The following is a 27,919-nucleotide window of genomic DNA, read 5'->3' as shown; positions in this document are numbered from 1 at the left end:
CTCTCAGCTCTAATAGGTTGATGTGTAGTCTCGACTCCGATGGAGACCAACGACCGCTGATGGTCAAGTCGTTGGCATGGGCTCCCCAGCCTGTGAGCGAGGCGTCTGTAACTACTGTTATCTCCGGCTATGGTTGCCAAAACAGCTCTCCTTTGAAGATGTCTTCTGGATAGGCCCACCATTGAAGGTCGCGGGCTACCTTGCCGGAATCCGGAGGAGATCTGTCATTCTCCCTGAGAATTGTGACCACTGACTTCTCAGTGCCCACTGAAGAGATCTCATTCTCAGGTGAGCCTCTGGCGCAGGGAAGATGCAGGATGCCATGAGGCCTAGCAACCTCAAAAAGTCGAAGGCTGGTAGACGTTGGGCATTTTGAAACTTGGTGACCATTTGTAGAATATCTTGAGCCCTCACCTCTGGTGGCGAGGCTTTTCCCAGGGAAGTGTCCAGGACCGCTCCAATGAACTGGAGTCTCTGTGATGGTATCATCTGTGACTTATTTAAATTGAAGGAGAAGCCCAGTCTGTGAAGGAAGAGGCAGACATAATCTAGCTGGGTCTGGGCCTGTTCCGAAGATACGGCCCTGTTCAGCCAATCGTCCAGGTAGGGTTAGACGTGGATCCCTTCCCTCCTTAGACTCGCCGCCACTACCGACATCAGCTTGGTGAAGACCCTGGTGGCGGAGGTCAGCCCAAATGGCAGAACTCGAAATTGATAATGAGAGTCGCCAATTACGAACCTCAGGTATTTCCTGTGTTTGAGATGGATTGGCACATGGAAATAAGCATCCTGAAGGTCCAGAGATACCAGCCAGTCCTGGAGCTGGAGGGCCTGAAGGATCTGAGAGAGAGTTACCATCTTGAACTTGTCCTTCCTGAGGAACTTGTTCAATTCTCGTAAGTCCAGGATGCGTCTCAGTCCTCCGTCCTTCTTTGGTATGAGAAAGTAAGGGGAGTACCAGCCCTTGTTCCTGTCTGCTACAGGTACCGGTTCTATGGCACCTTTCTCTAGCAGGTCCATAATTTCCTGCAAGAGGAGCGGATCTGGAACTTTTAGGGAGCTGTTCCCCGGTGGATGACTCTGAGGGATGTGAAGGGTAGGCAGTAACCTTGGGCAACTGTCTCCAATGCCCAAGCATCTGACGTTATAGCCTGCCATTCCGTCAGATAGTGAGTTAACCTGCCCCCTACAGGTGTATTGTGTGGGAAGGCCTCAGAGTGGTTTGGGGGCGGATGATGCAGATGCCGAGGGTAAAGAGGCACCTGCTGCGGTCTTAGTACTTTTGACCCGTCCACCTCGGGCGGATCTCCTTTGGCCTCTTTGAGCCGGCTGTCCTCTGCCTTTCCCGAATGCGGAATAATAGCGAAAGGACTTTCCTCTCCCAGAGGTTCCTGAGGGGCGAAAAGGAGTTTGGCGGATAGCAGCTTCCAAGGATTTTGCTGCTGCTTTAGAAGTCTAACTTTTCCAGACTGTCATCAGCCTTTTTCCCAAATAATGAAGAGCCGTCAAAGGGCATATTCAAAAGTCTGGCCTGTACATCAGGGGCAAAGCCCGACTTTCGCAACCACGCATGCCTGCGGATTGTTGTACTTGCCGCTATGGCCCTGCTGATACTGTCAGCGGAATCGATGCCCGTTTGAAGTGATTCGCACATGGCATCTTTGCCATCTTTAATGATGTTAAGGAAGGCTCCCTTTTCCTCTCCTTCAGGGAATGCAGTCAGCCGCTGATGAAGCACACTCCCATAGTGTGTGACTGAACCTTGCGAGGGTACAGGTGGCGTTTATGGACTTCAACGCCATACTACAGGCAGAGAAGACTTTCTTTGCCATAGAGTCGTACCTCTTGTCATCCCTATCCTGTGGGACAGTAGGGTAGGCAGTCCTACTGCTGGATGAAGTTGCCGCTTGAACCACCAGGCTCTCTGGGGTCGGGTGTTTTGACACGTATTCAGGGTCAGCAGCCGCTACCCTATACTTTGTTGACAATCTTTTATTGACTGCAGGGATAACTTCGGGAGCTTCCCAATTAGATGCAATTTTTCTTTGTAGGGCTGCATGGAAGGGGACCACCGGGTCCAATATATCTGTTAGATCATCCTGTTGGAAAACAGATGAAGGTGCAGACCAACCCATAAACTCAATTATTCTTGCCATCAGGGTTCTATATAGTGTTTCGGCATGTTCCCCTGGGTCTGGCTTTACAAATTCCACTTCTGGGGAAGTGTCCAGCCCACTTGCCTCATGAAGTGACTCCTGTAGTTCCTTCAGCCTTCTTTCCTCAGAGGTGAAATCCTCTGCAGTAGGCAGTGTGGTTCTCTGTAATCCAAATGTTTCCTGGTCAGAATCTTCCCCTTCTTCATAAATTGAAGACAGACCAGGGTATTCTGACCTCTGAAATGGAGTAAAACCCATTTCTAGGGCCGAAGGAGCCAAACTCGTCGTTATTGGACGAGAAAATGTCGATGTCGTCGACGCCGATCTAACAGGCTTCGAAGGCGCCGAAAACGGCATCGAAAAAACTGGAAGGGGTCACGAAGAACTCGAGAGGATCGGGATCCTACTTGAGGGCATCGATGACGGTCTCTGCGTCATGCCGGATGCCCTTGAAATCACTGTTGGCTGTGGAGCCTTGGTCCTCTCTTTCATCGACGATGGCGTCGAGTTGATCGACCGATGCATTGAGGAACCCTTCGACAACAGCGTCGATGGCGCCGATCCGTGCGTCGAAGGAATCTTCGACGAAGGCGGCGAAGGAATCCTCGACGACGGCGTCGAAGACGGTGCCTTCTTACCCGATGGCTCATGGCGCTCTCGGGTGGAATGTTTCGCCGGAGGCTGCGACTCGCGGCGTTTTGATTTTTTGGGTTTTTCACCCGGGGTATCACCCTCAGCTGTCTTCGAGGGGGTCGAGGCCGCGTTCTCGAAGACGCTTAACATTTTCTTTCTGAATTCCTCCCACTCAGCTTGAGAACTGTGTTTGGTGGGACAGGAGACTCTTTCTGGGGACACAGAAGACAACGAGGAATGGGACCTTCGATGTCTCTTTTTTGAGTGTCTAGATCTCGACGAATGGTGGGAGCTGCTTCGAGATCTAGAATGGGAATGTTTTCGATGGCGAGGAGACAAATGCCTCGACCCAGCCGACAAAACCTTCGAGGAGGATTTGGCTGACTTACCTCTCTCGAGCTTCCCCTTTCGCTCCTTCAGGGTTTACACCGTCATGGACATGCAGTCCTCACACTCCGAACAATGGTGCTCGAACCCCAAGCACCATAAACAGACCCTATGTGGATCCGTTATTGACATTTTTTTACCGCAGTCTCGACATTTCTTGTAGCCGGACCGCGGCGTCGTCGGTTCTGATGAAGAAGCCATCGAGAACGATAGGGAATATTCGAGTCGAAATAGATAGTAAACCTGACTGAACTGAGCAACGACGTTCCGAGGCCCCACGAAGCGCGGAAAAACGGAACTGAGCAACGGACGCAGCGCGTAGCTATTTATGGGCATGGTGATGTCGGCGCCGATACGGTGGCCGTCGAGGGACATCGACCCGGCGGACGTCTGCGTGCAGCACCCTCTGCAGAAAAAATTTCCGAGGCCAGCAAGCTGGAAACGTATTATCAAAGATAAGGAATATGTCGGAGGACACAATCCCTTCAAAATGGTCATACTTCCCAACATCCTTTATATCTCTTCCAAATGCTTCCCATACAAATACCCGCTGATTACTTCAAGAAAACCAAGGGGTCCCTATCACACTTCCTATCGCAGGGCAAAAAATCCAGGGTCTCTGACAGGCTACTGCACCTGCACAAAGACAACAGAGGGGCAGGGGTACCTGATATACAGTCGTATTACTAAGCCTCGCAATTGAAGGTCCTCATTCCACATCTTAGAACACAGAAAGACTTACACTGGGGTAGATCTTGACAATTACCATATCCGTCCTGCTCCAGTGGGAGAATGGTTATGGGTTCCCAGACCAAAACTACTTAAAAGAATACGCGATCATCCCATATTAGGGACCCTGTGGCGTATCTAGAGACAGGGTGGAGGGATGAAGTGTATCACAACCAGGCCCTCCCCACTGGCCCATCTGTGGGTACCAGGAATTCATGACGCCATCCCAGAACCCGCAAGATATCAATCCTGGTACGAGGCTGGGTTAGAGAAAGCAGGACAAATGTGGAAAGCAGGTTCCTTTCTCACTATACAGGAACTCTAAGAAGCATTAGAGCTGGGCCCACTCCCCATATTCTTATTCTTACAACTGAAGGGGGTCATGACTAGGGAAATCTGGAGAGACAAATTACAGAGAGAACTCACACCCTTTGAGAGAGTGCTTGACACTGGCTCTGGCTCCAGGGGGTTAAAAGGCGCACTCTACCGAGCACTAATAGAAACAAAGCGATCCTTCTCTGACAAATTGAGAGAGAAATGGGAGAAGGATCTAGGGAAGGAAATATCACTGAATGCTTGGCTCAAATAGACAGGAGGTCCTCACAAACATTGATTGCATGTCAATTTAAACTTCATAGTATAAAACCTCTTTACAGATGGCAATATGACCCGGTCAGGCTGGCTAAAATGTACCAGGGAGCAAGCCCCCTCTGTTGGCATGAGTGTGGGATGAATGCTGACTATTGGCACATATGGTGGGGGTGCACAGAGATACAGTCATACTGGGATGAAGTCCTAAACTGGATCAAAGATCTAGATGGAGTGACAAGGGAGAAAGTACCAATGCTAATACTATTTGGCTTAATAGAGCAAGACGAAGAACTCACTAAATTACCAAAGACGACACAGCCTATTTCTGGCCGCAAGAGCATGCCTCACAATGTTCTGGAAAAGAGCACTTCTCCCAAGTAAAACTGAATGGGTCAATGTAGCACGCAACCTGTACCGCATGGACCGCCTAACTGCACCATCCACGGAGACCACACCTCCATTAATAAAGAATGGGTTGACTTCCGTTCACAATACGACCAATGAAACAATGCATGAAGTAGTGCCTAATTATGATGCAATACCTGTAAGCTTTTTCATGTTGATGCAAACATGTATGTAGAAATGTCTGTCAGTGACTGTGACTGTGACGAAGACCCCTTAAGCAATGACGTAAATTAAACTAGCAAATGCCTGGGCCTGAGACGAAATGGGTCAAGGAGGGAGGTGGGTGGGAGAGGGAAAGGAAAGAGGGAAGAGTTGAGATATACTTGCATAACTGGTTCGCCCACGTTTTTGATATGACTTTGTTAACTCAGTTGCTGAATCACTTGATGCCTGTGTATGTTGTGACTTAAAAAAATTAAATTAAAACCAAATTAAAACAAAAAACAAAACAATCACGGAGGACCTGCAGAATTGGATACTTGCATGCTCATACCACAGGAACCGAAAATTAAAGAATGACTCCAAAGGTGGATCACTAGGGGCTGCCATGTTGGAGTGGAGAATAGCGCACTGAGAATCAGTGTAGTGCACAGTGTGCCATATAGCAGTCATGAATTGATGGACGCAAGCCACAGAATCTTGGGCATCTCTTTTCGGGGGCATCATCCAGAATATCACAAAGTTCGTACTAAACTTTGGACCTGGATGGAGCAGATAGCCCTAGAGTACTGGCCACCTTAGCTCTGAAAGGCGGCGTGAGCCTTTCCTTAGGTGGGAGCTGGCATAAATTCTGTATCCGGTGAGGTTGCGAGGACTCTGGCCCCCTGCAGGTTCTCTGCAGGCCCAGTATGTCTTCACCTTCCCGTAGAATTCCCTAATTTCCCCAGAACCCAAGGGTTCAAGCCAAAAAGGGACTTGGTCGCCTTCCTCGTCTATGTCATAAATCCATGACATGAAGGTGTCCCTAGAGAGTGGAACGTATTCACACAAAGTCATGGTGTCCGCGGAAATGGTCGATGACGACATTGGTGCCAACGCTGAGGCTTCTGCTCCCGAAGGAGGGGGCCTGTCAGTGCAGAGAGACTTCTGTCACCGTCTGGTCCAGGCCTCAGGGCTTAGGCATGTGGGAGTGGTCCTCAGAGGGTACCCCCTGCTGGTCGCAGCAGATGTGTGGGACCCTACGGCGCCAGAGCCGGCAGCGCCATACCCTGTGCCACAGGCGCAGAGGCCGGAGCCGCCAGTGCCTTGGTGAAGAAGTTCAGCATCTTCAGGCGGAAGGTCTCCCTTTCCTACGTTGTTGAGCATTGGGTAGGAAAAGGTACCTGAGCCAGATGCTCAGAGGACTCCCTGGAGCAGTAGCTCTTCTCCAAGAAGACGACTTCTGTCAATGCGAAGACTCACTCTGGGAGCGGGACCTCTTCCGATGCTGCTTCTTGTCCTTTTTCCATGTGTGAAGCCGCTTGCTCCTCCCAGTGTCATTCTGCGCGATGCAGACTTGATCAAGACCGCAGGGCCTCACATTCATGTGGACAGAAGTGAAGATCTTCACTGTCCTCTCCCGGAGGGCCTTTGGGTATGTCCTGGCTGGCATGACCCGCTAATCCTGGGTGTGATGTTCCTCACCAAAGCAATATAAGCAAATCCGGTGTGGATCCGAGACTGACATTTGCAGGCCACAGTCCGCAACACGGCTTGAAGCCAGAGGCATCAGACACAGTAGGCATGGCATATTTTGAAAAAAGTAGTTAAGCTAGACAAGCATGTTCCTATCAGTCATCAAGGGCGCAGAAAAAATGAACTGAGGTCACAACGCGCAGCGCCGCTTTATATACTGGCCCGACGTCATATCCGACGTGGGGTGCATAGCGGCGTCAGACAGAGCCAACATGGCAGTGCGCTGCATCCCCTGGCAGCGGAAAGGTTTACAGAGAACAGCTGTGCTGGGATATCAGATGAGGAATCCATGGGAGGAAAGAATCCATTAGAATCTTTTTTAAGAGTATTGGTCAGATTTATTGGGCTACAGGTCCAAAAAAAAAAGAGCAGAGTTGGTATTATTCTATGTGACTATTTGGAAGCGGTTGGGAAGCAACTGTGGGGTGTTTATTCTTGCTAAAGGGTAAATGTGGTGCAACATGATTAACAGTGTTAACAGTTTATGCACTGAATCAGGGGCAGATCGCTCTCTGGGAAAAAGTATTTGAAATAGTGGGAAGTTTAGTAGACTGATTGATGGTACCGAGAGAGGATTTTAATGTTTTAGACACTGAATTGGATTTGGTTCGACCATAGAAAAGCCCTACCTCCCCCACATAGAAAAGACTACCAGCATTTGGGAAGTCATGCAACATAGAAGTGGGGGATGGTCGGACCATGATTTGCTTCTGATAATTTGGAACGTTGTTATACCTAGGGTGGTAGTGGTTGGCAATGCAACACTACTTTATTATGTGATGGACGATTGAAGGAACTTATTAGGAAGACAATAACTCAGTTTAGTATGAAAACTGGTATGGGTAAAACGGCTCAGAGCATGGTAAGGGATGCTGCTAAGGTTAACTTCAGAGGTTTCTCGATTGCTGAAGGTACAAATAGAAGGGGGAGTGGTTTCATTCAGTGAAATTTACATGAAAACATGAAACAACTTGAAAAAATAGGTTTCTTTCGAAACAAATAGAGATTTCCAACATCCTTGAGGAGGCCAGGGATAGAAGGCAGCAGCTGAGTAAATTACTTTGGGAGAAATCTACAGGAAGAACAAGTTACTTTCTTACCTGGTAACGTTCTTTCGATGGGATGGTCCGACGACGTATTCCATATCTATGACAGTTACTGTCCACAGCTGTGCTGCTTTGGAAAATCTTTGGCATCTGCGTCCTGCGTCGATGACATCGATGCGCTGTCCCCGAGGACCTCCTCCGACGGCCGACGTCACCCGATGTGATAAGTAGGACGCACGACGCCCATAGCCTCAGTTATAGTTTTTTCCCAGAAAGTGTGCCACCAGTTTTCTGCCAGTCAGACACACAAGGCCTTGCGGAACGCAAGCTGCAATTGCAAAAGAAATTCTGCAGCGGGGAAGGCAGGGAGGGAGCGATATGGAATACGTCGTCGGACCATTCCATCGAAAGAACGTTACCAGGGGATTGGGTCCTGCGACGTATTCCATATCTATGACAGACTCCCAAAGCAGTACCAAGCAAGGAGGTGGGAAAGAATTTAGAATCCAAATTTAGCATGCCCAATCAAATTGCGGAATAGAGAACTGCTTTGCCAAAGGCCAGATCTTGCCATCTGATGGAATCAAGGGAATAGTGACGTACAAAAGTATGTACTGAAGCCCAGGTGGCTGCATCACAGATGTGACGAATAGGAACTCCCCTCTGCAGGGCAGTAGACTCAGCCACTCCTCTGGTAGAATGGGCCCGCAAGCCAGCCGGAGGGTCCTTACAAGCCAAGCGGTAACACTTGGAGATAGCTAAAATAATCCAACGAGACAAAGTCTGTTTCGTCACAGCTTGTCCCAAACGCTTTCCATCGTAAACAATGAAAAGTTGATCGTCCACTCTGACCCGGGACATGCGCGAAATATAAAAGCTCAGCGCTCTCCTAGGATCAAGCCTATGGAGCCTCTCCTCTTCCTTACCAGGATGTGGAGGACGACAGAACACCGGAAGAACAACCTTCTGGCTCAAATGAAATTCCGAAACCACCTTCGGAAGAAAAGAAGGACGAACTCTAAGGACAACCCTGTCCTTCTGAAACACAGTGAAGGGTGGCTTAACTGAAAGTGCCTGTAACTCACTCACTCTGCGAGCGGAAGTAACCGCAACCAAAAACACAGTTTTCAGAGTTAACAGCCACAAAGGGCAAGAATGTAAAGGCTCAAACGAAGCACCCATAAGAAATTTAAGAACAAGGTTCAAATCCCAACCTGGCACCAGAAATGGTGACGGAGGGAACACATTAGTGAGCCCTTTCAAAAACTGCGAAATTAAAGGAATCTGAAAATAGGAACACTCCTCAGACGAGCGCTTAAATATGGATAGCGCCGCCAGGTAACCTTTAATGGTCCCCACTTGCAAGCTCCTGTGGGCCAAAGAAAGCAAAAAAGACAGAACCATGGGAATGTCACATTCAAAAGGATCCACATTCTTAACTCGCAGAACTTTCTCCAACAGCAACGGTACAGAGACTTTGTTGCCGGCCGTCTGGCCGAGAGCGACACCTCCATCACGTCTTCAGGGAGGTCCCAATCCTTATACCTCAACCTTTCAGAAGCCAAGCGTGAAGATTGAGGGATCTGACCTCTGGATGGAGAACCTGACCCCCCTCCCATGAGAGCAGATTGTCTCGGTACGGAAGACGACGTGGAGGGCAGATGGACAAGTCTAGAAGGTCTGGGTACCACGTCCTCCGGGCCCACGCCGGAGCAATGAGGATCATCCGGGAACCGAACCTCCGTAACCTCTGCAGCACTTGCGGGATGATGGGGACTGGAGGAAACGCGTACAGCAGTGGGAATGACCACTCCACCACGAACGCGTCTCCTAAGGCACCTTTTGGAGGAAATTCCTGCGAGCAAAACCTTTCGCACTTCCGGTTGACACTGGAGGCGAAGAGATCCACTTGAGGGGTCCCCCAAAGGGCGAAGATCTCCAGGAGAATCTCCTGAGCCAGCTCCCACTCGTGAGAGATTGAGCTCTGCCTGCTCAGAGCGTCCGCCATCTCGTTGTCGTCTCCAGCCAGATGAACAGCCGAGATCGAAACTTGCTGCTGGATGGCCCAGAATTCGAGCTGCATCGCCTCCCTGCATAGCGGAAGTGACCCTGCCCCCCCCCTTTTTGTTGAGGTAGTGCATGGCCACCTTGTTGTCCGTTAGAATCAGGACACTCTTTCTGCGCACAGTCGGCAGAAAAGCCTTCAGGGCTAGCCTGACGGCCCTCAGCTCCAACAGATTGATATGGAGTCTGGACTCCGACGGAGACCAACGACCGCTGACTGTCAACTCGTTGGCATGAGCTCCCCATCCTGTGAGGGATGCGCCCGTCACGATCGTCACCTCCGGCCAGGGCAGCCAAAATGGGGCCCCCTTCATCAGATTGTCCTCGAAGGCCCGCCACAGAAGGTCCCGGGCCACCGAGGACGGCACCTGAACAGGGTCTGACAGCCTGCCAGAGGACTGAGACCACTGGAGCTTGAGTGCCCACTGCAAAGATCTCATCCGCAGACGAGCCTCTGGCACCAGAAGAATGCAGGATGCCATGAGGTCGAGCAGTCTCAAGAACTCGGACGCTGGGAGATCCTGGGCAAACTGAAACTTGTGCACCATCTGCTGAATGTGAAGAGCCCTCACCTGAGGAGGAAAACACTGCCCCAGTGACGTGTCGAGCACTGCTACGATGTACTGGAGCCGCTGCGTTGGTGTCAAATAGGACTTCTTTAAATTGAGGGAGAAGCCCAGCCTGTGAAGGGAGTGGCAGGTGACGGACAGATGATCCAGGACTTGCTCGGGAGAGCTCCCCCTGATCAACCAATCGTCCAGGTAGGGGTAGACGTGAATCCCCCCTTTCCTGAGATGCGCTGCCACCACCACCATGAGCTTGGTGAAAACCCTCGGGCGGAGGTCAATCCGAACGGCAGGACCCAAAACTGAAAGTGTGAGTCGCCAACCGTGAACCTCAGGTACTTCTTGTGCTTGGGATTGATCAGCACATGGACGTAAGCATCCTTGAGGTCGAGAGACACCAACCAGTCCTGAAGTTGAAGGGCTTGGAGGACTTGAGAAAGAGTCACCATCTTGAACTTGTCCTTCCTGAGGAGTTTGTTCAAACCGCGCAAGTCCATGATGGGTCTCAATCCCCCGTCTTTCTTTGAAATCAAAAAATAAGGGGAATACCATCCCTTGTTCCTCTCCGCTACAGGCACCAGTTCTATGGCGCCTTCCTCCAGCAGGGCTTGAATTTCCTGCGCAAGGAGCGGATCCAGACACTTCAAAGAGAGTTTCCCTGGTGGATTGTCATGAGGCCTCTGCCGAAAAGGAAGACAGTACCTGTGGGTTATGATCCCCAGAACCCACACATCCGAAGTAATGGCTTGCCACTCTACAAGATGCTGCGCCAGCCTTCCCCCAACCGGCGAACCATGGGACCTGGCCTCATGACTGAGTGCTAGCGGCTGCGGCGTTGCCTGAGGGTAAAGAGGCAACTGCCCGAGCGGCCTTGGCACCTCGAGTACCTTGTTTTCCACCTCTGGCACTCTTACGATGGCCTCGTTGACTGCTAGCTCCCCTCGCTTTACTGAAGGACGAGTAATAGCGAAAGGAACCTCCCCTCCATTGCTGTCCCCTAGGAAAAAAAAGGCAGAGGTTGGCGAACTGCAGCGCCCAACGACTTCGCTGCAGCTTTGGAGGTCTGCAACCTCTCAAGGCTCTCGTCAGCCTTGCTGCCAAAAAGGTGTTCACCGTCAAAAGGCATGTTGAGGAGCCGGGACTGCACATCAGGAGCGAACCCAGACTTCCACAACCACGCAAACTTGCGCATTACGGTGCTCGCCGCCATGGACCGGCTGACACAATCCGCCAAGTCCAAACCCGACTGAACGGCCTTGCACATAGCATCCTTGCCATCCTGAACCATAGCAAGGAAACCATCCCGTTCGTCCCCTTCGGGAATATGATCAGCCGCTAATGCAACACAGTTCCACAGTGTGTGTGTGAAACGAGACAAGGCACATATGGAGTTCGCCGCCTGAAGCGCCATACCCCCTGAAGAAAACACTTTCTTCGCCCAGCCATCAAAATGTGTGTCGTCCCTATCCGGAGGGATGGTAGGATACGACGCCTGCTTTGCCGGGCCGTAGCCGCTTGCACCACCAAACTCTCCGGGGAGGGGTGCCTAGACAAGTAGCAGGGGTCGCTACTGGCCGGACCTATTTTCGCGACAAAGACTTGCCCACTGCCGGGAGACTCTCCGGAGCAGTCCAAGCCGCGGCCACCCTTCTCTGCAGAGCCATATGAAAAGGCAAAACCGGGTCAGTGGGTGGACCGAGATCAAGGATGTCCGTGAGATCATCCTGAACGAACTCCCCTGGGGGAGCTGACCAACCCAAGTACTCGGTAACCCAAGACATAAGGCGCCGATATGAACAATCGGCATGAGAGCCGGGCTCCGGCCTACAAAATTCCACCTCCGGAGAGGTGTCCAGTCCACTGGCATCAGGCAGCGACTGCCGCAGGTCATCAAACTGGCTATGGCCCGAGATAAGGTCATCTGGAACCGTAACCGGAACCAGGCCACCATCAGAGCCTTCATTACCCTCTGAAATGTACTCCAGGCGGGGAGAGGAAGACCTCTGTGGACCAAAGCAGTGCCGGAACTTAGCCATAGCCTTTCTAGGGGCAAACCCCGTGCCACGGGGCCCCTCCGACACCACCGCCTCAAAAGGCGTTGAGGGCGCCGAATGAGTCGGCGCCAGCGTCGACAGAAAAGGCGTTGAGGGCGCCGAACGAGTCGGCGCCGGCGTCGACAGAAAAGGCGTTGACGTCGAGCGAATCAGCGTCAACGTCAGCTGCAGCGCCGCCAGCATCGGCGGCGTCAACACAGTCCTCGAAGCCGGAGCTCTGAGCGTGTCTCTCGACAACTTAGGCGCCGACGGCGTCGACGACCCCCTCGGAGGCGGAGCCTCGAGAGAAATAGTCGACGACCTCGGCGCCACAGGCGTTGACGTCTTCTTCGAAGACGGCACAGGATCACATGGTCTCGAGCGCGTCGAGGACCGGGACCTGGCACGGGCATGGCGACAACGGCTACCCTTGTCCGAGCGGGACCTCTGCCGCGAGCCGTGCCGACCACTCGAGCCCGAAGGCGTACGAGCGGTGTCCCTCGACCGGTGCCGACCGACCCCACTCGGAGACGCAGACGGACCGGTGCTCTGCGATTCCAGAATCGCTAGCATCTGCTTCCCAAAGGAAGCCCATTCCTCCGGTGTCGCTTGCATGGAGGGATAAGCGACCCGCCGACGGGCGGAGTCCTCGGAAGAAGACGGGGAAGGCGGCCTATGCCAGCGCTTCATGGAATGCCTCGAAGAGGCGGAGGAGTGGCGAGACCGACTCCTGGAAGGAGACCCACTGGACTTCCGACGATGACGTGGAGAGTCGCCCCTCGAGTCATCCGTCGAAAGCCCCGCAGACCTCGACTTCAGGGGCTTAGACACCCGGCCTACCGACAGCTTCTTCTTGCGTTCCCGCAAGGCCTTTGCTGTGAGCGACTGGCAGTCGACACAGTCGTCCGTATCGTGGGCCTCCCCGAGGCACCAGAGGCAGGCGTTGTGCGAGTCCGTGACCGACATTTTGGACCCACAGTCCCCGCAGTTCTTGAAGCCCGAACGCGGGGTTGAAGACGAGAAAGACATCGCCACGAACAGGTCTACACAACAAACCGAACAGGTTCAACGAACCGAGAATTGAAACAGCAAACTCCAACGAGTCGAGGCGCACCGAGATTCACGAAGTGAACACGTTCGCGGAAAAAACGGAACTGAGGCTATGGGCGTTCTGCGTCCTACTTATCACATCGGGTGACGTTGGCCATCGGAGGAGGTCCTCGGGGACGGCGCATCGACGTCATCGACGCAGGACGCAGACGCCAAAGATTTTCCGAAGCAGCACAGCTGTGGACATTACCTGTCATAGATATGGAATACGTCGGAGGACCCAATCCCCTCGAAACTATGTTTTCTGAAACAAAGATATTAGGAGAAGGGTGACAAATCAGAGGTGGTCTTGGTTAATAAACTTCAGACACAGAGCGGAGGATCTGGGATGACCCAGGGAAGGACGGTATCACCCTTGTGAGATAGTCAGTTGCTGTGAGAAATACTACGGAGACCTATACAGCCAGGACGGCATTCTCAATATGAAGCAGGTCAGGGACTATTTAAACTAATTGGAGAGGACCCATTTCTCACTTGAGGAAGCAAAAACACCCATCACCTCTAGCGAAGGCTACTGTGCTGTTAATCAGGCAAAGGGGGGTAAAGCCCTTGGAGAGGATAGGTTTTCGATGGCCCTCTTAAAGAGGATTTTGGATACCCTGGTGCCTATGGAAACTAGAAAGGGTGGGGATAACCACACATTTTCTGGAAGCACTGATATTGGAATAGAGGAATAGGCACGCCTTCTACAGGCCAATTTCTCTACTTAATAATTATGCAAACATTTTCACTAGAATGTTAACTTCTAGATTGGACAAGGTTCTCCTAAAGCTTATCCACAGGAACCAGTTTGATTTTATCAAGAGAAGGCAGGGTTTTGACTATGTCTGGATAATAATGAACCTGATGGTGTAGGTTGTAAGCTGAATGACCGACCCAGCCTTACTATCCTTGGATGCGGAAATGACATTTGTTGGCAATTTTTGAAGGAAGTCCTTAGCGAAATGGGATTTGGGGATAACTGTAAGCGATGGATTCAAGTATCCCAACAGCAAAGGTGGATGTCAATGGTATACAATCAGAGTCCATTGATTTGAGGAAGGAAACGAGAAAAGGCTGTCACTTCTATACTCTACTTAGGTCTTAGTTATAGAACCCTTGGCAATAGTCATAAGGACCAACCAGTGGTGAAATATGCAAGGGATATTAGCAAACATAATGATTGAATCGGTCTTAAGGGCAGCACTATAACAATATCTCCCTTCCAACATGCTTTGACAGCGAGAATGGACTCTACACATAAACACACCATGCGCCTAGCTGGCATATGAATATTGCAGTCTGAAATTGGAGACAGAAATACCTTAGAGGCAAGCACCTCGTTAAGTTTGTTAACATGCCATGCTTGACATAATCATGCATAACTATGGAACAGTATCAGTTATATTCTGTTAACATTTGTTCAAAATATAAAACATTGGTAATGTTATGAAAAATGAATATCTCCTCATTACCATGTATAGTGCATGGGTTTGTGGGTGTGATTGTAGAGATGAATAGAGTGCTGTTTGATTGTGAGGTGATATATTAGGTGTGGTTGGGAAGGGTGTGAGAGCAAGAGTCTGCAGAGGTGTGATGGTGTTGCATTAGGGAACTAGCTTTGTCCCACACTTCCAGCTGCCACAAGCTGTCATTTATTTTGAAGACATCATTCTGCTAGAATATTTGTAACACAAGCAATTGACACAGACCTGTAACATAGACTGTACTTTTATAAACCTCTACAGGGGAACTACTACAAGTTTCTTTCTGATCAGTTTGAGGAACAGTGCACAGTCATTATACATTTTGGTTTTCTTTCAGCTATCACACTAACTACGTATGAATTGGGAACACAAGGCTATGTTTATGTGTTGGAAAAATTCCAATAACGTGAAACAGTTATCAGAAGAAGGGTACAATAAAAATTCTGCTCTGAAATTGCAATCCTAAGGAAAGAGAAGCTGGATCTTTATTTCTTGATGTGAATGGAAAATATAATGAATCCCTCACAGATCCATTTACAAGCAATGTGATGGTATCGTTCCAGCACTAAGTACAGAACCACTGTTCGTGTCACTTCTTGTATTTAAATGAATTAAGGTTAGCCATCACACCTGCCAGTCTGCCTAACCTGAACTATGTGTTCTCAATTGAACTTATGTACTGCCTGTGCCACTAGCCTTGCATTCAGACATAGTACTCACTACACACTCTGAGTCCTCCATCCCTGCCCACTGGCTTAGCTTACTTCCACTATGTATTGGTGCCTGACCACACTCCTCCACCTAATGTACATTTACACTAGACGTTGGACAGGCCAGCCCTACCTACATACTAACCAACACACACACACACACACACTAGCACACCTAAGTTAGCTATTACCCACACCTTGCGGACTACTACTATGGACACTGCCAACCCTTACTTGGATGATCCAGCACCCTGGATACGCCACTTTGCTACCAGACCAGCTCCCAATCAACCTTGCGCTATTACTAATAGAAACCTCAGACTCAATTCTAGAACCACCCCACTACAACAACATCCATACTTGAAGCTTTATAATAGCTCTTCCCTATCCTGTAACAGCATCACTAACAACTACGCCCCAACCTTACCATGCTCTTACCACCCAATCATCTCAATTAGAAACTTCAGATTAGGAGCACGATTGCGATTCAAAAACCCCCAACCACACGCCTACAAGAGAAACAAACTTCGGCGCAGTAACAATACTTTAGCTAATCTGGTCACTGATTTAGACAGCAAGCTAGCCCCCATCACCATACATGGCCCATCTCTACCATCGCAAAAAACTCCTGCAAAAGATACATTCATCAAAGCAGCCTTGGTGAATGCTAGGTCCCTATCCGCCCACGCACTGGACATCGCTGACTTCATAACTCATGAAAAGCTTGATCTCCTCGCAGTTACGGAAACCTGGCTTAATGCAGCCTCTGGACCATCTCTGGCCCTTGCTATACCAAATGACTATGCTATCATAAGATGCGATAGAAACACCAACCAAGTGAAGGGAGGCGGACTTGCCCTCGTCTTCATAAACACTTATGACATTAGAGTCATTCAGGATGCTCAAATTCCCTCTGCCGAATCCCTGTCCATCAAACTGCCACTATCACCTAACCACACAGCAACAGTGCACCTTATCTACCGACCACCAGGACCCATTTCCTCATTCATAGAGGATCTTGTATCCCTTGTTTCCACCGACAATAAACCTAATTCACAAACTATCTTACTAGGGGACTTCAACCTTGGTTTTAATGACCCCACGAACAATAATGCCCGTGATCTAGCCAACGCCCTATCAGACTTGGGTCATACCCATATTATTCATGAGCCCACACATATCAAAGGAAGAACATTGGACTGGCTCAACAACCTTAACTGCTCGATCGATCTTCTAGCCAATGATCCATGTATTTGGTCGGATCATCATAAAATAATCTTTTCCATGAAAGCCAACACACAACACCCTGCTCCTATCATTGCTTCAGCCACCCGCACTTGAAATGACAAAGACATTACACCAGATAAACTCCTACCGCTATTACTTCCCCTTCTCGACAACGTGGCCACCTCCGACCCCACAGTCTTAGTAGGCATTTACAATCATGCAATACTGAAAGCCTTGAATACCATCGCCCCCCTAAAATTGCAGAAACCTAAACCACAACGTCACCTGAATACATGGTTCACGCCGCATCTTAGAGAACTACGTAAAACTAAGAGAACTGCAGAAGCACATTGGAAAAAGTGCACTTCAGTAAATAATACAAATGAACTAATTCTAGCAACTTCTAGCTATAAACAAGCTATTATACTTGCCAAAAAAGACACCTATAACAAAAGGATTGAACAAGCGGAATCTAACACAAAAGAACTTTAAGATTCTAAAAGAATTAGAATCCCTGATTGCTCCTATTGATAAATGTGTCACAGATACACTATGGTGCAACAACATCCAGAAGGCACTTCTAGATAAAATAGCCCGTTTACAATCTAAAATCAATGCGAAAAAAGACTGGTTACTCGCTGACCCTGATCACAAACAACTGCCTAACAAGTCACCTACCTTTGAGCCAACATGTAAACCATTTAGTTTCTCACCCCTCTCAATTTGGGAAGTAGAAAACATCATTAGGAAACTTAAACCATCGAATTGCCAAGGCGACACTTGTCCTGCTCCGATTATCAAAGCAGCAGCTCATGAACTGGCACCATTCATTACTAACCTTATCAACGCCTCCTTCAAAATGGGAGTAGTGCCTGATAACCTAAAAGACGCCTGGGTCATCCCACTAATCAAAAAACCCACTCTTGACCCAGCCAACCCGTCTAACTATAGGCCGATAACAACTGTACCCTTCTTACTAAAGATACTAGATAGAGCAGCCTACCTGTAAATACAGGCTTATCTAGAAACAATCTTCTGGGACTAAGGCAATCCGGTTTCGGACCTAGAAATGGCACGGAAACTGCCCCAATAGATCTCACTACTCAGATTCAAATTTTAAAAGACAATGGCAAACTAGCACTGCTCTTATTGCTTGATCTGTCAGCAGCTTTTGACTTGGTCAACCACCAAACGCTTTGACACCACCTGAAATCTGCAGCTCACTTTTCCGACGCAGCCACTGCCTGGATCAGCTCCTTCTTGGCTAACAGAACCATGAGGGTCTTTTCTCCAACTGACTCGGCTGAACCCTCACCAGTCCCGTGTGGTGTCCCGCAAGGCTATTGCATGTCCCCAGCGCTCTATAATGTATTTACGAAGCCCCTTTTCGATATCCTTGACTATCTGGGTGTCACGTATACTAATTATGCGGATGACACCCAGATACTCATTCCTATCTCTGGCGACTATGAAACTGATAGCAGAACCCTCAATGAAATATATGCAGTAATACAAGCGTGGATGGCATACCATGGACTTTGTCTCAATGACGAAAAAACTGAGTTGATTATCCTTGGTTCTCACGCTAAACTAAAAAAACTAAATACTGCTTTCAAATCGTTCACTATTGATGGTAACCCCATCCCTGTCTCTAATAATACTAAAACCCTTGGTATCTACCTCGATGCCACATTATCCTTCACCAAACAAACCAATGCAGTAGCGTCTTCAGCCGTCTACACATGTAAACTTATTACCGCATGTAGGCCGTTTATCTCCACTCCCAACTGCATTACTCTTGCTAGAACATTAGTCTTGTCCAAAGTAGATTATTGTAATGCCCTATACTTAGGCACTAGCCGCAAAAATATTCACAAACTACAAGTAACTCAAAATAACGCCATTAGGACAGCCCTCAACATCCCTAAGAAGTCGCATATCTCTGAGACTAGGTGTAATCTGCATTGGCTCCCTATAGAGCACAGAATATCCCTCAAAGCTCTTGCCCTTACCCACAAAGCCAGGGCTAACCTCGCACCATCCTACATCTCTAACCAACTTAACCCACACACATCTACAAGACCACTTAGAACAGCTCAAGTTAACACTATGTCTATACAAAGATTCAAACTCCATAACTCGGGAGGAGTTTGTTTCCCTGTACAAGCCTCAAAGCTATGGAACACTCTACCTGGTCCAATCAGGTCTGTAACCTCCTTCAACCTATTTAAACGCAACACCAAACGTTGGCTTCATGGTCTGGACACATTGACAGCTTAACATCTTAGAGCTTAGATTTACTGCCTACCCACTGTACATATTGTAAATAATATTACTATCTGTCTCACCTTCGGCCCACCGCCTTAATTGCAACATGTATGCTTGTACCTGTAATACCAATGTATGTATTTATTTGTAACCGCAAATATTGTAACTGTTGCCTACTGCTTGCTAATGTAACTGTACTCTTATGTCACATGATCAAAAAACTTACACGCCCGTATGCCCCTGGGCCTAGTTGCGCTTTATAAATAAACCAAATACAAATACAGCAAATAAATCTGCATTAGAAAACCATGGGTGCCAGCTGCATGCACCTGCTGTATCCTAGACATTACAACAACTCTCATACCTGCAAGTCAATCAACTGGCTCCCAATTCGTCTTTTCCATCCGACAGTCTTCAGCAGGGACCATAAAATGGTAAGTCCAGCAAGTACTCCAACAGCAACCTTATGGGGTAACACAAAAAGTATTGTTTCGGGCTCATGCATTTCTACTCTTGATCAAAAAAAGATATGAGTTCAAAGGAAACTTACATCAGTCTGAACTAGTGGCTCCACCTGGTCCATTTCATAATTGACCGTGTAGAAAACCTGAAATTTAAAATATGCAGTAAAAAAGCATGTCTTCCTAATATCAGGAATGTGATAATAAAAATGCAATAATTAACTTTTGTACATGCTAAACTAAAGAAGTATACAGCTTGCCATGTGTTTGTTATTATGGCATGAACCCAGATATGAATTAAATTGTACTCTTGTTCTGCAAAAACATACTGCGTGCCTCATTGATTGACAAATTGTAATACCATTGCCGCATGTGGTAACTTGAAGGGTCTGCATTATTCTGATTCATGCAGGCCCTTCAGTTATTACTCATTTTGAGTGTCATAGGACTCCTTGGGGATTTCATATTGTCGGATGTAGCAATTACTGTACACGGTAATGCCTTTGTGTGAAGGTCATTACCTCCACACAGCAGGTGGCATACAAAAATGGAGATCCAGTACTGAGACTCAGTTTGGCAAAACTGTAAAATATTCAGTATTTTAAAATGCCAAGTGGTTTGCCACTATTGCTAAACTAGTAATCAGACCCTTAAGAGTTGTGCTTCTTTATCCATTAGGCCCATCAACACACGATATCTAATGTCAAGGAAAGTCAATATCATGGTAGTTTGTTTCAAAATTGAAACTTGTTTCCAGCCAACACAATACTTTTAAGATTGTTTTTCAAAAAGCAGATAAGATTTCTGAGTGGGGAGGTGTTGTCATGCCTGCTGGACATATCTCTGGACCAGGAACGACCTCTCCATACAAAATGAGTTACGCCCATAGAACCGCTAGACCATTCTACTTGAAATGGAGGTTGTTCGATGCATTGCCCGGAAAACGACGTCTGAATTTTTCACGTCGTTAAATTCACGTGACTTAGTTCCGTCACATGTATCACGGCAGTACGTACATAAGCAGCGTGGAAACGTCGATCGCTGCTTCTGATTAATTCAGTTTTGGCGTTTTGTAGCTGAACTCCGGACCTGCGTCCTCGCATTCCCTTCAGCAACTTCTTTGGCCTTTTGGAGCGTGTTTTCCTCCACACGCTAATTCCTGGAGCCGTGTATCCTGTTCGCGTACCAAATCTCCACGCGGACGCTGTCTGCAAATGCGGCTGCCCTGAGCTGCATGTATCCTGGTTGCGTGCCAAATCTCCACGCGAACGCTGTCTGCAAGCGCGGCTGTCCTGAGCTGCGTGTATCCTGTTCGCGTGCTAAATCTCTACGCGGAAACGCTGTCTGCAAGCGCGGCTGGCCTGGCTGCGTGTACGCTGTCGCGTGCAATCCTGCACGTGGTTTTCTTAACTACTTTGAACCTTTGGTACCAGTGACAGTTAACAGGTGAAATTCTAATTTTTGTTCTTCGTGGGAAAGGAAGTATTTCATGAACTATTGGAAGGTGATTGTGCATAGTACTTTGGACGCTATCCTGTGGTGCACCAACCCGGTATCTAGCGTGAGCCTTGTGCCGTTCGAGATAAGTCTCCCTTACTAATCTTCCCCTCCTTTGTCGTTGGTTCAACTCCTGGTTTTCATCAAGAGACTTTCGTTGAATACTTCAGTTTTGCCATAAGGTCCATGTTTTGAATTAATGCTAATACTGTGCTATCATAGTGATTTGAGTTTGGGACAGTTTCTTATGATACTTTATCTATCCTAGGCATACTTACGATACAATACCCACGCCCTTTCCAGTGATCCATCTCTCTGCCTGTTTCATCAGTCAGAGAGTTGTATCATTTGGAAGGTCTAATTTGACCTACCTACAATCAAGTCGTGTGAAAAAGGATCCGGAAGAGCCCTACCAATTGTATCCTTTTTTGGTTACCGTATCCTTTTCAATTGATACATCAGTGATTTATGACAGGTGTGAATTATAATCCCAAATTTCAAAATCAACGGGTACTTGCCTAAAATTGAGGTAGAACCGAGCAGGATGCCAAGCAAAGACTTTTCAGCTATGTTGGGTGTTTACAAAGCGCTCATACTAAGAGTAGGTTTCTTCAGAGCATGATAAGAACCAAAATCTATGGGCACTTCTGAACACCACCCACTTAACACCCTCACCTGTCTAAATCAAATCTTCTGAAAGGTTGGTGGAGAAGATAAGACATGATGACATCCAGGCAGTTTCCACAGATGCTGCATTAACTTTGAAGGGTACGGCTTTGGGCTTTGGTGTTGCTATTCTGCTGAAACGCACAGTAATGAGCAACTCAAAATACGGTACAGTTATGTTATGGTATTGTTCTAGATCAGATTTTTTTTTGGGAGATGTACTAGACAGCCTAAACCTGATCCAGTCGGTAAGATACCCTAGGGCCCCTTTTTCAGCAATTCTTCTGTCTGACAGGAAGGTGCATAGTTACTATACGGTATAGGTGTTGGGTTCACAAGGCTCTGATGGTGGCGGTGGAACAGATCTTGAAACTTTGGAAAACAAGGATAAAACCACAGGTAGAGAACTGGGCGAGTGATATGCAATTGTTGTCAGATTTTGAGAAATGTATGCATCATAGGAGGAATCAAGAGGATGTCTATTTGGATGCCTTTAATGACCTATATGGTTCATAGAAGATGATTATATGGTAGAAAATCTAAACAAAGCATGCATTCTCAAATTAATACGAGTGGATATGTGTATATGTGTGTGTAAGTGTGTCTTTGTGTGTTCTGTCCATTTTTCTTTATATGTGTTTCTCTGTGTTTTGGGCTTTAATTAATCCTCAACTATGATAATGGGTTCAAAGTTGGTAACAATGCAGTTTTGATATTTCCCTAGTTTGTTTTATTAGATATCTGTGATTTTTAGGAATTGTTAAGTTATTTAAATGTTTAATGCTACTGTATACATTAATGCTAGCGTTATGTTATTAGATGAAATGTTACCCATTAATGATTTTTTGGGGAAAATGTGTAAAAACTGAAAAAGTAAAAAAAAAAAATTGTATTTTTTAAAAATACGGTAGTGGTTAAAAGAAGCCAGGGTAATGCATTAATTCATTTTGTCATTTGTTATAGCACCTTTCACCATAATTATGGTCCCAATGTGCTTTTGGTTGAAGGCCCTCGGATGGACTGGAGTCTGAAATGTGGGAAAGATTGGGTGGTGCTATTATGCACGTGTGCATTTCAGCCATTAAAGTTGAGCAAGGGTGGAGAAGACCCTGGTGGTCACCCATGTCTAAATGGAGCGTGTATGGGCGCAGCAGATGAGGGGCGATTTTGTTTAAGGCGATAGAGAGCCATGTGGGAAGCTACAGTTCGAATTTCTGTCATTTAAGTAGTTTCATTCTTATGGCAGAGGTGATGTGCAATAGTGTTTGTGTTTTATGTGTGTGCAGGGTATGTGGACTGAAGCTGTGTCTGCCACTAAGTTGCAAAGGTGCAAGGGGAGAAATGGGTTATCTGTACAAACAACAACTAATTCCTGGGCTCCACCTATGTACAAGGAGCATTGTTGCATCTCACATGCAATTTAAGTGCTTGATGAGTGCATAGTACTGCCCTCTGGTAGGTTCTTAGAGTGAGAGATTGTAATCCCTAGTTCCTTCTAGAGAGAGAACAAAGACCCTGCTTCATGATTATGTGCGGTGGCCTGGCCTAACATCCTGTGCTTTAGAGTTACCGGCTGTGCCAATTATGAGCAAGGGGTCAGAGGTGCCTGGTAGTACTCCTAGGGCCCGATCAGCATGATATTCTCAAGGTGCATTTTGAATGTGATGCACTGCCATCCTCAAACCCTGTATGTGTGCAATACCTGACCCACTGTCAGGTTCGTACTAGATGCAAGTTGCTGGAATGACTGCCTGAGTCCTCCATGTGTGTTTGGCGTTCCACAAGGAAGGTTGGATGGCAGAACTGGGCTGTTTGAAGGAGGAAGAGGTGATTGGCTGAGATGGGCAGGTGAGGGTAGGTCTGGGGGGCAGGGTGATGTGAGGGGTTGGGGTAGAGACTTGCGGCTGAAGAAAGTGTGCGATAGGTGGGGGGAGTGGGCACGGGGGTGGCAACAGTGATCATGAGATCAGGGAGGAACAACCAGGTTTTGAGGACTTTCCTCAAGGCCAGATTATCCTCTATGAGGCGCAGAGCGAGGGGGAGGGAGTTGCAGAATGTGGGTGCAACGACAGAGATGCAGGCACCTCCTGGTCTAGAGAACTTGAAAGGAAGGACTACCAGGAGGTGTGCAGAGCCTGATCTGAGGTTTCTGGTGGGGTGGTAGTGGGAGCTTGTTTTGAAATATTTTATCCCTTTCTTGTGGATTGCGTGGTGGGTAATCCACATGGCCTTGAAAGAAGCCCGTTGACTGATCAGTAGCCAGCAGTGTGTCCTGAAAGCAGGGGAGATGTGTTCTCTGGGGGAGAGTGCAAGGAGGAGTCTTCCAACAGAGTTCTGAACCAGTTGGAGCTTTTTCAGTTGGTATGTGGGCGTGCCTAAGTAGAGGGAGTTGGATTAGTCTAGGCACGAGAGGATGATAGCCATGATTGCGGATACTCTATGGGGGTACGAGACATAGGGAAAAATCTGCTTGAGGATGCAGTGGTCGAAGGTGCACGATCTGAAGACTGTATTAATGTGACGGGAAAGGGTCAGGTCTAAGCTAAAAGTGCTTCATAGGTTTTTGACTGAGGGGGATGTAGAAGGGGCTGGTCCTAATGAATGAGTCCAAGTGATCGGTTTTGGAAGGAGAGCTGTTTTGCTGCAGATGAGGATTATTTTTCCAGGGTTGAGGAGAAAATGATTATGCATCACCCAGAGGGCAACGTCTGAGAGGCCGGTTGCAAGGTCTGGGGGGGTCAGGAGGGGGAGTTGGAAATCTTGCAGATGATCTGAGTGTCGTCCTCAGTTTTAACAGGTGGGAGTGTGGGAACGGAGGAGCTTGGGGAGGGGCGAAAGGCAGAGGTTGAAAAGGAGGGCGGAGAGAGAGGATCCCGGGGGAATCCATGCGGGACTGGGCCGGGGGTGGAGGAGAAAGGATTGAGATAGATTTGGGAATGTTTGGTGAAGAGGGGAGTAGTTTCTTACCTGTAACTGCATTTCTCCAGCATTGGTATCTTTCATGGATTCACATGCTGTGAATATTCCCCGTCAGGCTGGAAATCTAGCATGTAGTGCGCAATAAAATACTTATATATTTGTCTCTAGAAGTTCAATTCTGAATGATATACCACTCATCACACCTGTCTCAAAATACCCCCCAGGTCACAGTGTACCTGGAATCAGGCTAGTTTGTAAATGTAAATATTTCATTATTTATTTTAAATTCAAATCACACATAAGTTTAACATTGCTGCTATATATCAGTGAAAAAACTTTGTTAAAAGGGACGTTATGGTTAAGTTGCGCTACTAAAAACCTATCAAATTCAGTAAAAAAACTTTGTTAAAGGGACGTTATGGTTCAAAGTAAAACCGAAAAACCCCTGAAATTCGGCAGTTATGGTAAGATAAGCAACCATAACTCGCGCCACCGTGCACTGCTAACACTAACACCCAGGACATCAAAGATGACATCACAAATGTTTGGGCTGTAGGTGTGCGCAAAGTTTTTTCCCATTATGTCTATGGGAAAAAACAAATGTTTTGGGACCCCCCTACAACTTTGCCCCCCATGGACCTAACCTCTCCCTCACGCGTCTAGGATCCTCAGATTGTATTTTTTCTGACATGAGGTAGCATGAGGAGTAGCGGGAGTACAGATAATCCAAGCAGATAGATAGAAAGGTAAGACTACAAGCAACCATGCGCCTTCTCTCAGAGGGGAGGAAGGGTGGGTCGCATGTGAATCTAAGCAGATACAAGCATCAGAAATACGATTACGGTGAGTAATGTATCCCTTCTGAGGCTTGTGGAATCTGCTTAGATCACATGGTGTGCATAGATTAGCGAGCAGTACCTGAAGAAGGAAGTGGGATGTGAGAAGGGTCATGAGCAAATAAGTGGCTTAGAACCGCTTGTCCCACTTGTGTATCTGCCTTGGAATGGGTGTTAATGCAGTAATGCTGAGTAAAAGTGTGAATAGAGCTCCAAGTAGCTGCTTTGCAAATGGTGTCAAGGGATACATTTGCAATGAAAGCCAGAGTGGCCCCAATGCCTCTAGTAGAGTGGGCTCTTGGCGTGAAAGGCAGAGTTCTTTCAGAGAGTGAGTAACACAGCTGGATACAGTTAATAATCCACTTCGAGATGGCACCTTTAGAGACGCGATCCCCCTCTCTGCCTGTAGCTATGGAGACAAACAGTTGATCTGTTTTTCTTAGCGGTCTGGTTTTATTTACATAGTAGAGGACCGCCCTACGCACATCTAGGGTGTGTAGTTTCACCTCAGCCGAGCTTTGAGGGTCCTGGAAGAAAGCCGGAAGCTCGATGGACTGGTTTACATGGAATTTTGATATAAACTTAGGTGAGAACCTAGGGTGTGTGCGTAAAACCAGTTTGTCTTTATGGACAGTAAAGAAGGGATCCTGCACTGACAGAGCCTGAATTTCACTGACTCTTCTTATAGAAGTAATAGCTACTAAGAAGGCCGTTTTATAAGTCAGGTGTTTGAGACTGCTTTTATGCATGGGCTCGAAAGGGGGTCCCATGAGCTTGGCTAGCACCACATTAAGGTCCCACCTTGGTGGTGGGTTTGAAATAGGAGGGTGAAGTCTCTTTACTCCTTCCATGAAGGCTTTAACTACTGGTACTTTCCACTACGAGACCTTGCTATGGGAAGTGGTGTATGCCGACAGGGCTGCCAGGTGTACTTTCAGTGAGTTAAAAACCAATTCTGCATCTAGCAGGTGGAGCATGTATGTAACAATAGTGGAAGGAGTGCAATCAACAGGGTTGATTTGTCTACTCTGGCACCAGATAACAAACCTCTTCCACTTGTCAAAGTAACAGTGCCTTGTGTTTGGTTTCCTAGATTCCTTTAGGATGTCCATACACCTCTGTGGTAAATTGAGATGTCCAAACTCTATGACCTCAGGAGCCATGCTGCCAGGTTCATTGAGTTGGGTTGCTGGTGCACTGTTTGACCTTGGTGCTGGGACAGTAGGTTGTACCAGGCTGGAAGTTTGATGGGCTCACACACCGCCATCCTGCGTAGGTGTGGGAACCACGGTTGTCTTGCCCACACGGGAGCAACTAGGAAGAGCGTCATCGACTCTCTGTTCATCTTGTTCACCACTTTCCTGATGAGAGGAGTTGGTGGAAAAGCGTACGCAAACATCCCTGACCAGTTCATCCACAGGGCGTTCCCCTGGGAGTCTAGTTGGGGGAACCTGGATGCAAAACCTGGGCATTGTCTGTTTTCGCGTGTGGCGAATAAGTCTATAGTGGGGAAACCCCACTGAGAGAAGATATCTTCTACGACCTCTCTGTGTAGAACCCATTCGTGTTCCTCTGGGAGGGAGTCTCTGCTCAGAGCATCCGCTAGGGAATTGAGCTCCCCTGGAACATGTTGTGATGACAGGAAGATGTTCCGTCTGAGTGCCCATATCCAGGTTTTCTGGGCAAGCTTGGACAGATTTGGCGAACGAGTCCCTCCTTGCTTGTTCAGGTAGAACATGGCTGTTGTGCTGTCCGTCCGGATTTGCACTGACAGGTTTAGTAGGTGGGGCTCGAACGCTTGAAGCGCTCTGAATACTGCCAGAAGTTCTAGCAGGTTGATGTGGTTCTTGGCCACTGAGGGAGACCAGAGACCCTGAGCTATATGGTGGTGATGGTGAGCTCCCCACCACGTCAGACATGCATCGGTAGTGACTACTGCCTGTACTTCGGGATCGTAAAAGGGTTTCCTCTGTGTGAGATTCTCTCTTGTCCACCAGTGAAGGCTTTGTACTAGTGTTGGCGAAACGACCACTAGATCGTCCCACTGACCACTTGCCTGAGACCACTGTTTCGCCAACCATTCCTGCATGCGACGTATGCGCAGGCGCGTGTGGGGGACCAGGTAAATACATGACGCCATCATGCCCAGTAAACGCATTGCTTTGTGTACCGTTATTTGGCGACCTGACTGATAATGCGGAATTTGCAGTAGTATATTCCGAATTCTTTCCTCTGAAGGAAAGGTCAACCCCTCTTGAGCATCTAGGATTGCTCCTAGGAACTGTTTGGAGGTGCTTGGCACCAGGCTTGACTTTTTCTCGTTGATTGAGAAGCCTAACTCGTGGAGGAGGTTGATAGTCCTTTGAATGTTTGTCCTGCAAATTACTGGGGTTTCCCCCGTTATGAGCCAGTCGTCCAGATAAGGGTACACCGGGATTGCCTCCCTGCGTAGGTGTGCAGCCGCCACCGCCAGTA

General features: G+C 48.0%; 1 protein-coding gene across 1 annotated transcript in view; it reads right to left on the bottom strand.

Annotated features, from left to right (window-relative positions):
* Window positions 1–27,919, bottom strand: part of TMEM67 (transmembrane protein 67) — a 2,125,990-nt gene that overhangs the window by 740,869 nt on the left and 1,357,202 nt on the right. The window contains exons 15-16 of the mRNA XM_069621352.1: window positions 19,616–19,672; window positions 19,430–19,528 (exon numbers count right to left, since the gene is read on the bottom strand). Of these exons, the coding sequence (XP_069477453.1) occupies window positions 19,430–19,528; window positions 19,616–19,672 (156 nt within the window). The remainder of the gene's footprint in view (window positions 1–19,429; window positions 19,529–19,615; window positions 19,673–27,919) is intronic.

The sequence above is a fragment of the Ambystoma mexicanum genome, chromosome 5q, assembly GCF_040938575.1.
Source record: "Ambystoma mexicanum isolate Mex_15411 chromosome 5q, UKY_AmexF1_1, whole genome shotgun sequence".
NCBI lineage: Eukaryota > Metazoa > Chordata > Amphibia > Caudata > Ambystomatidae > Ambystoma > Ambystoma mexicanum.
This window is presented reverse-complemented; position numbering and strand designations above follow the sequence as displayed.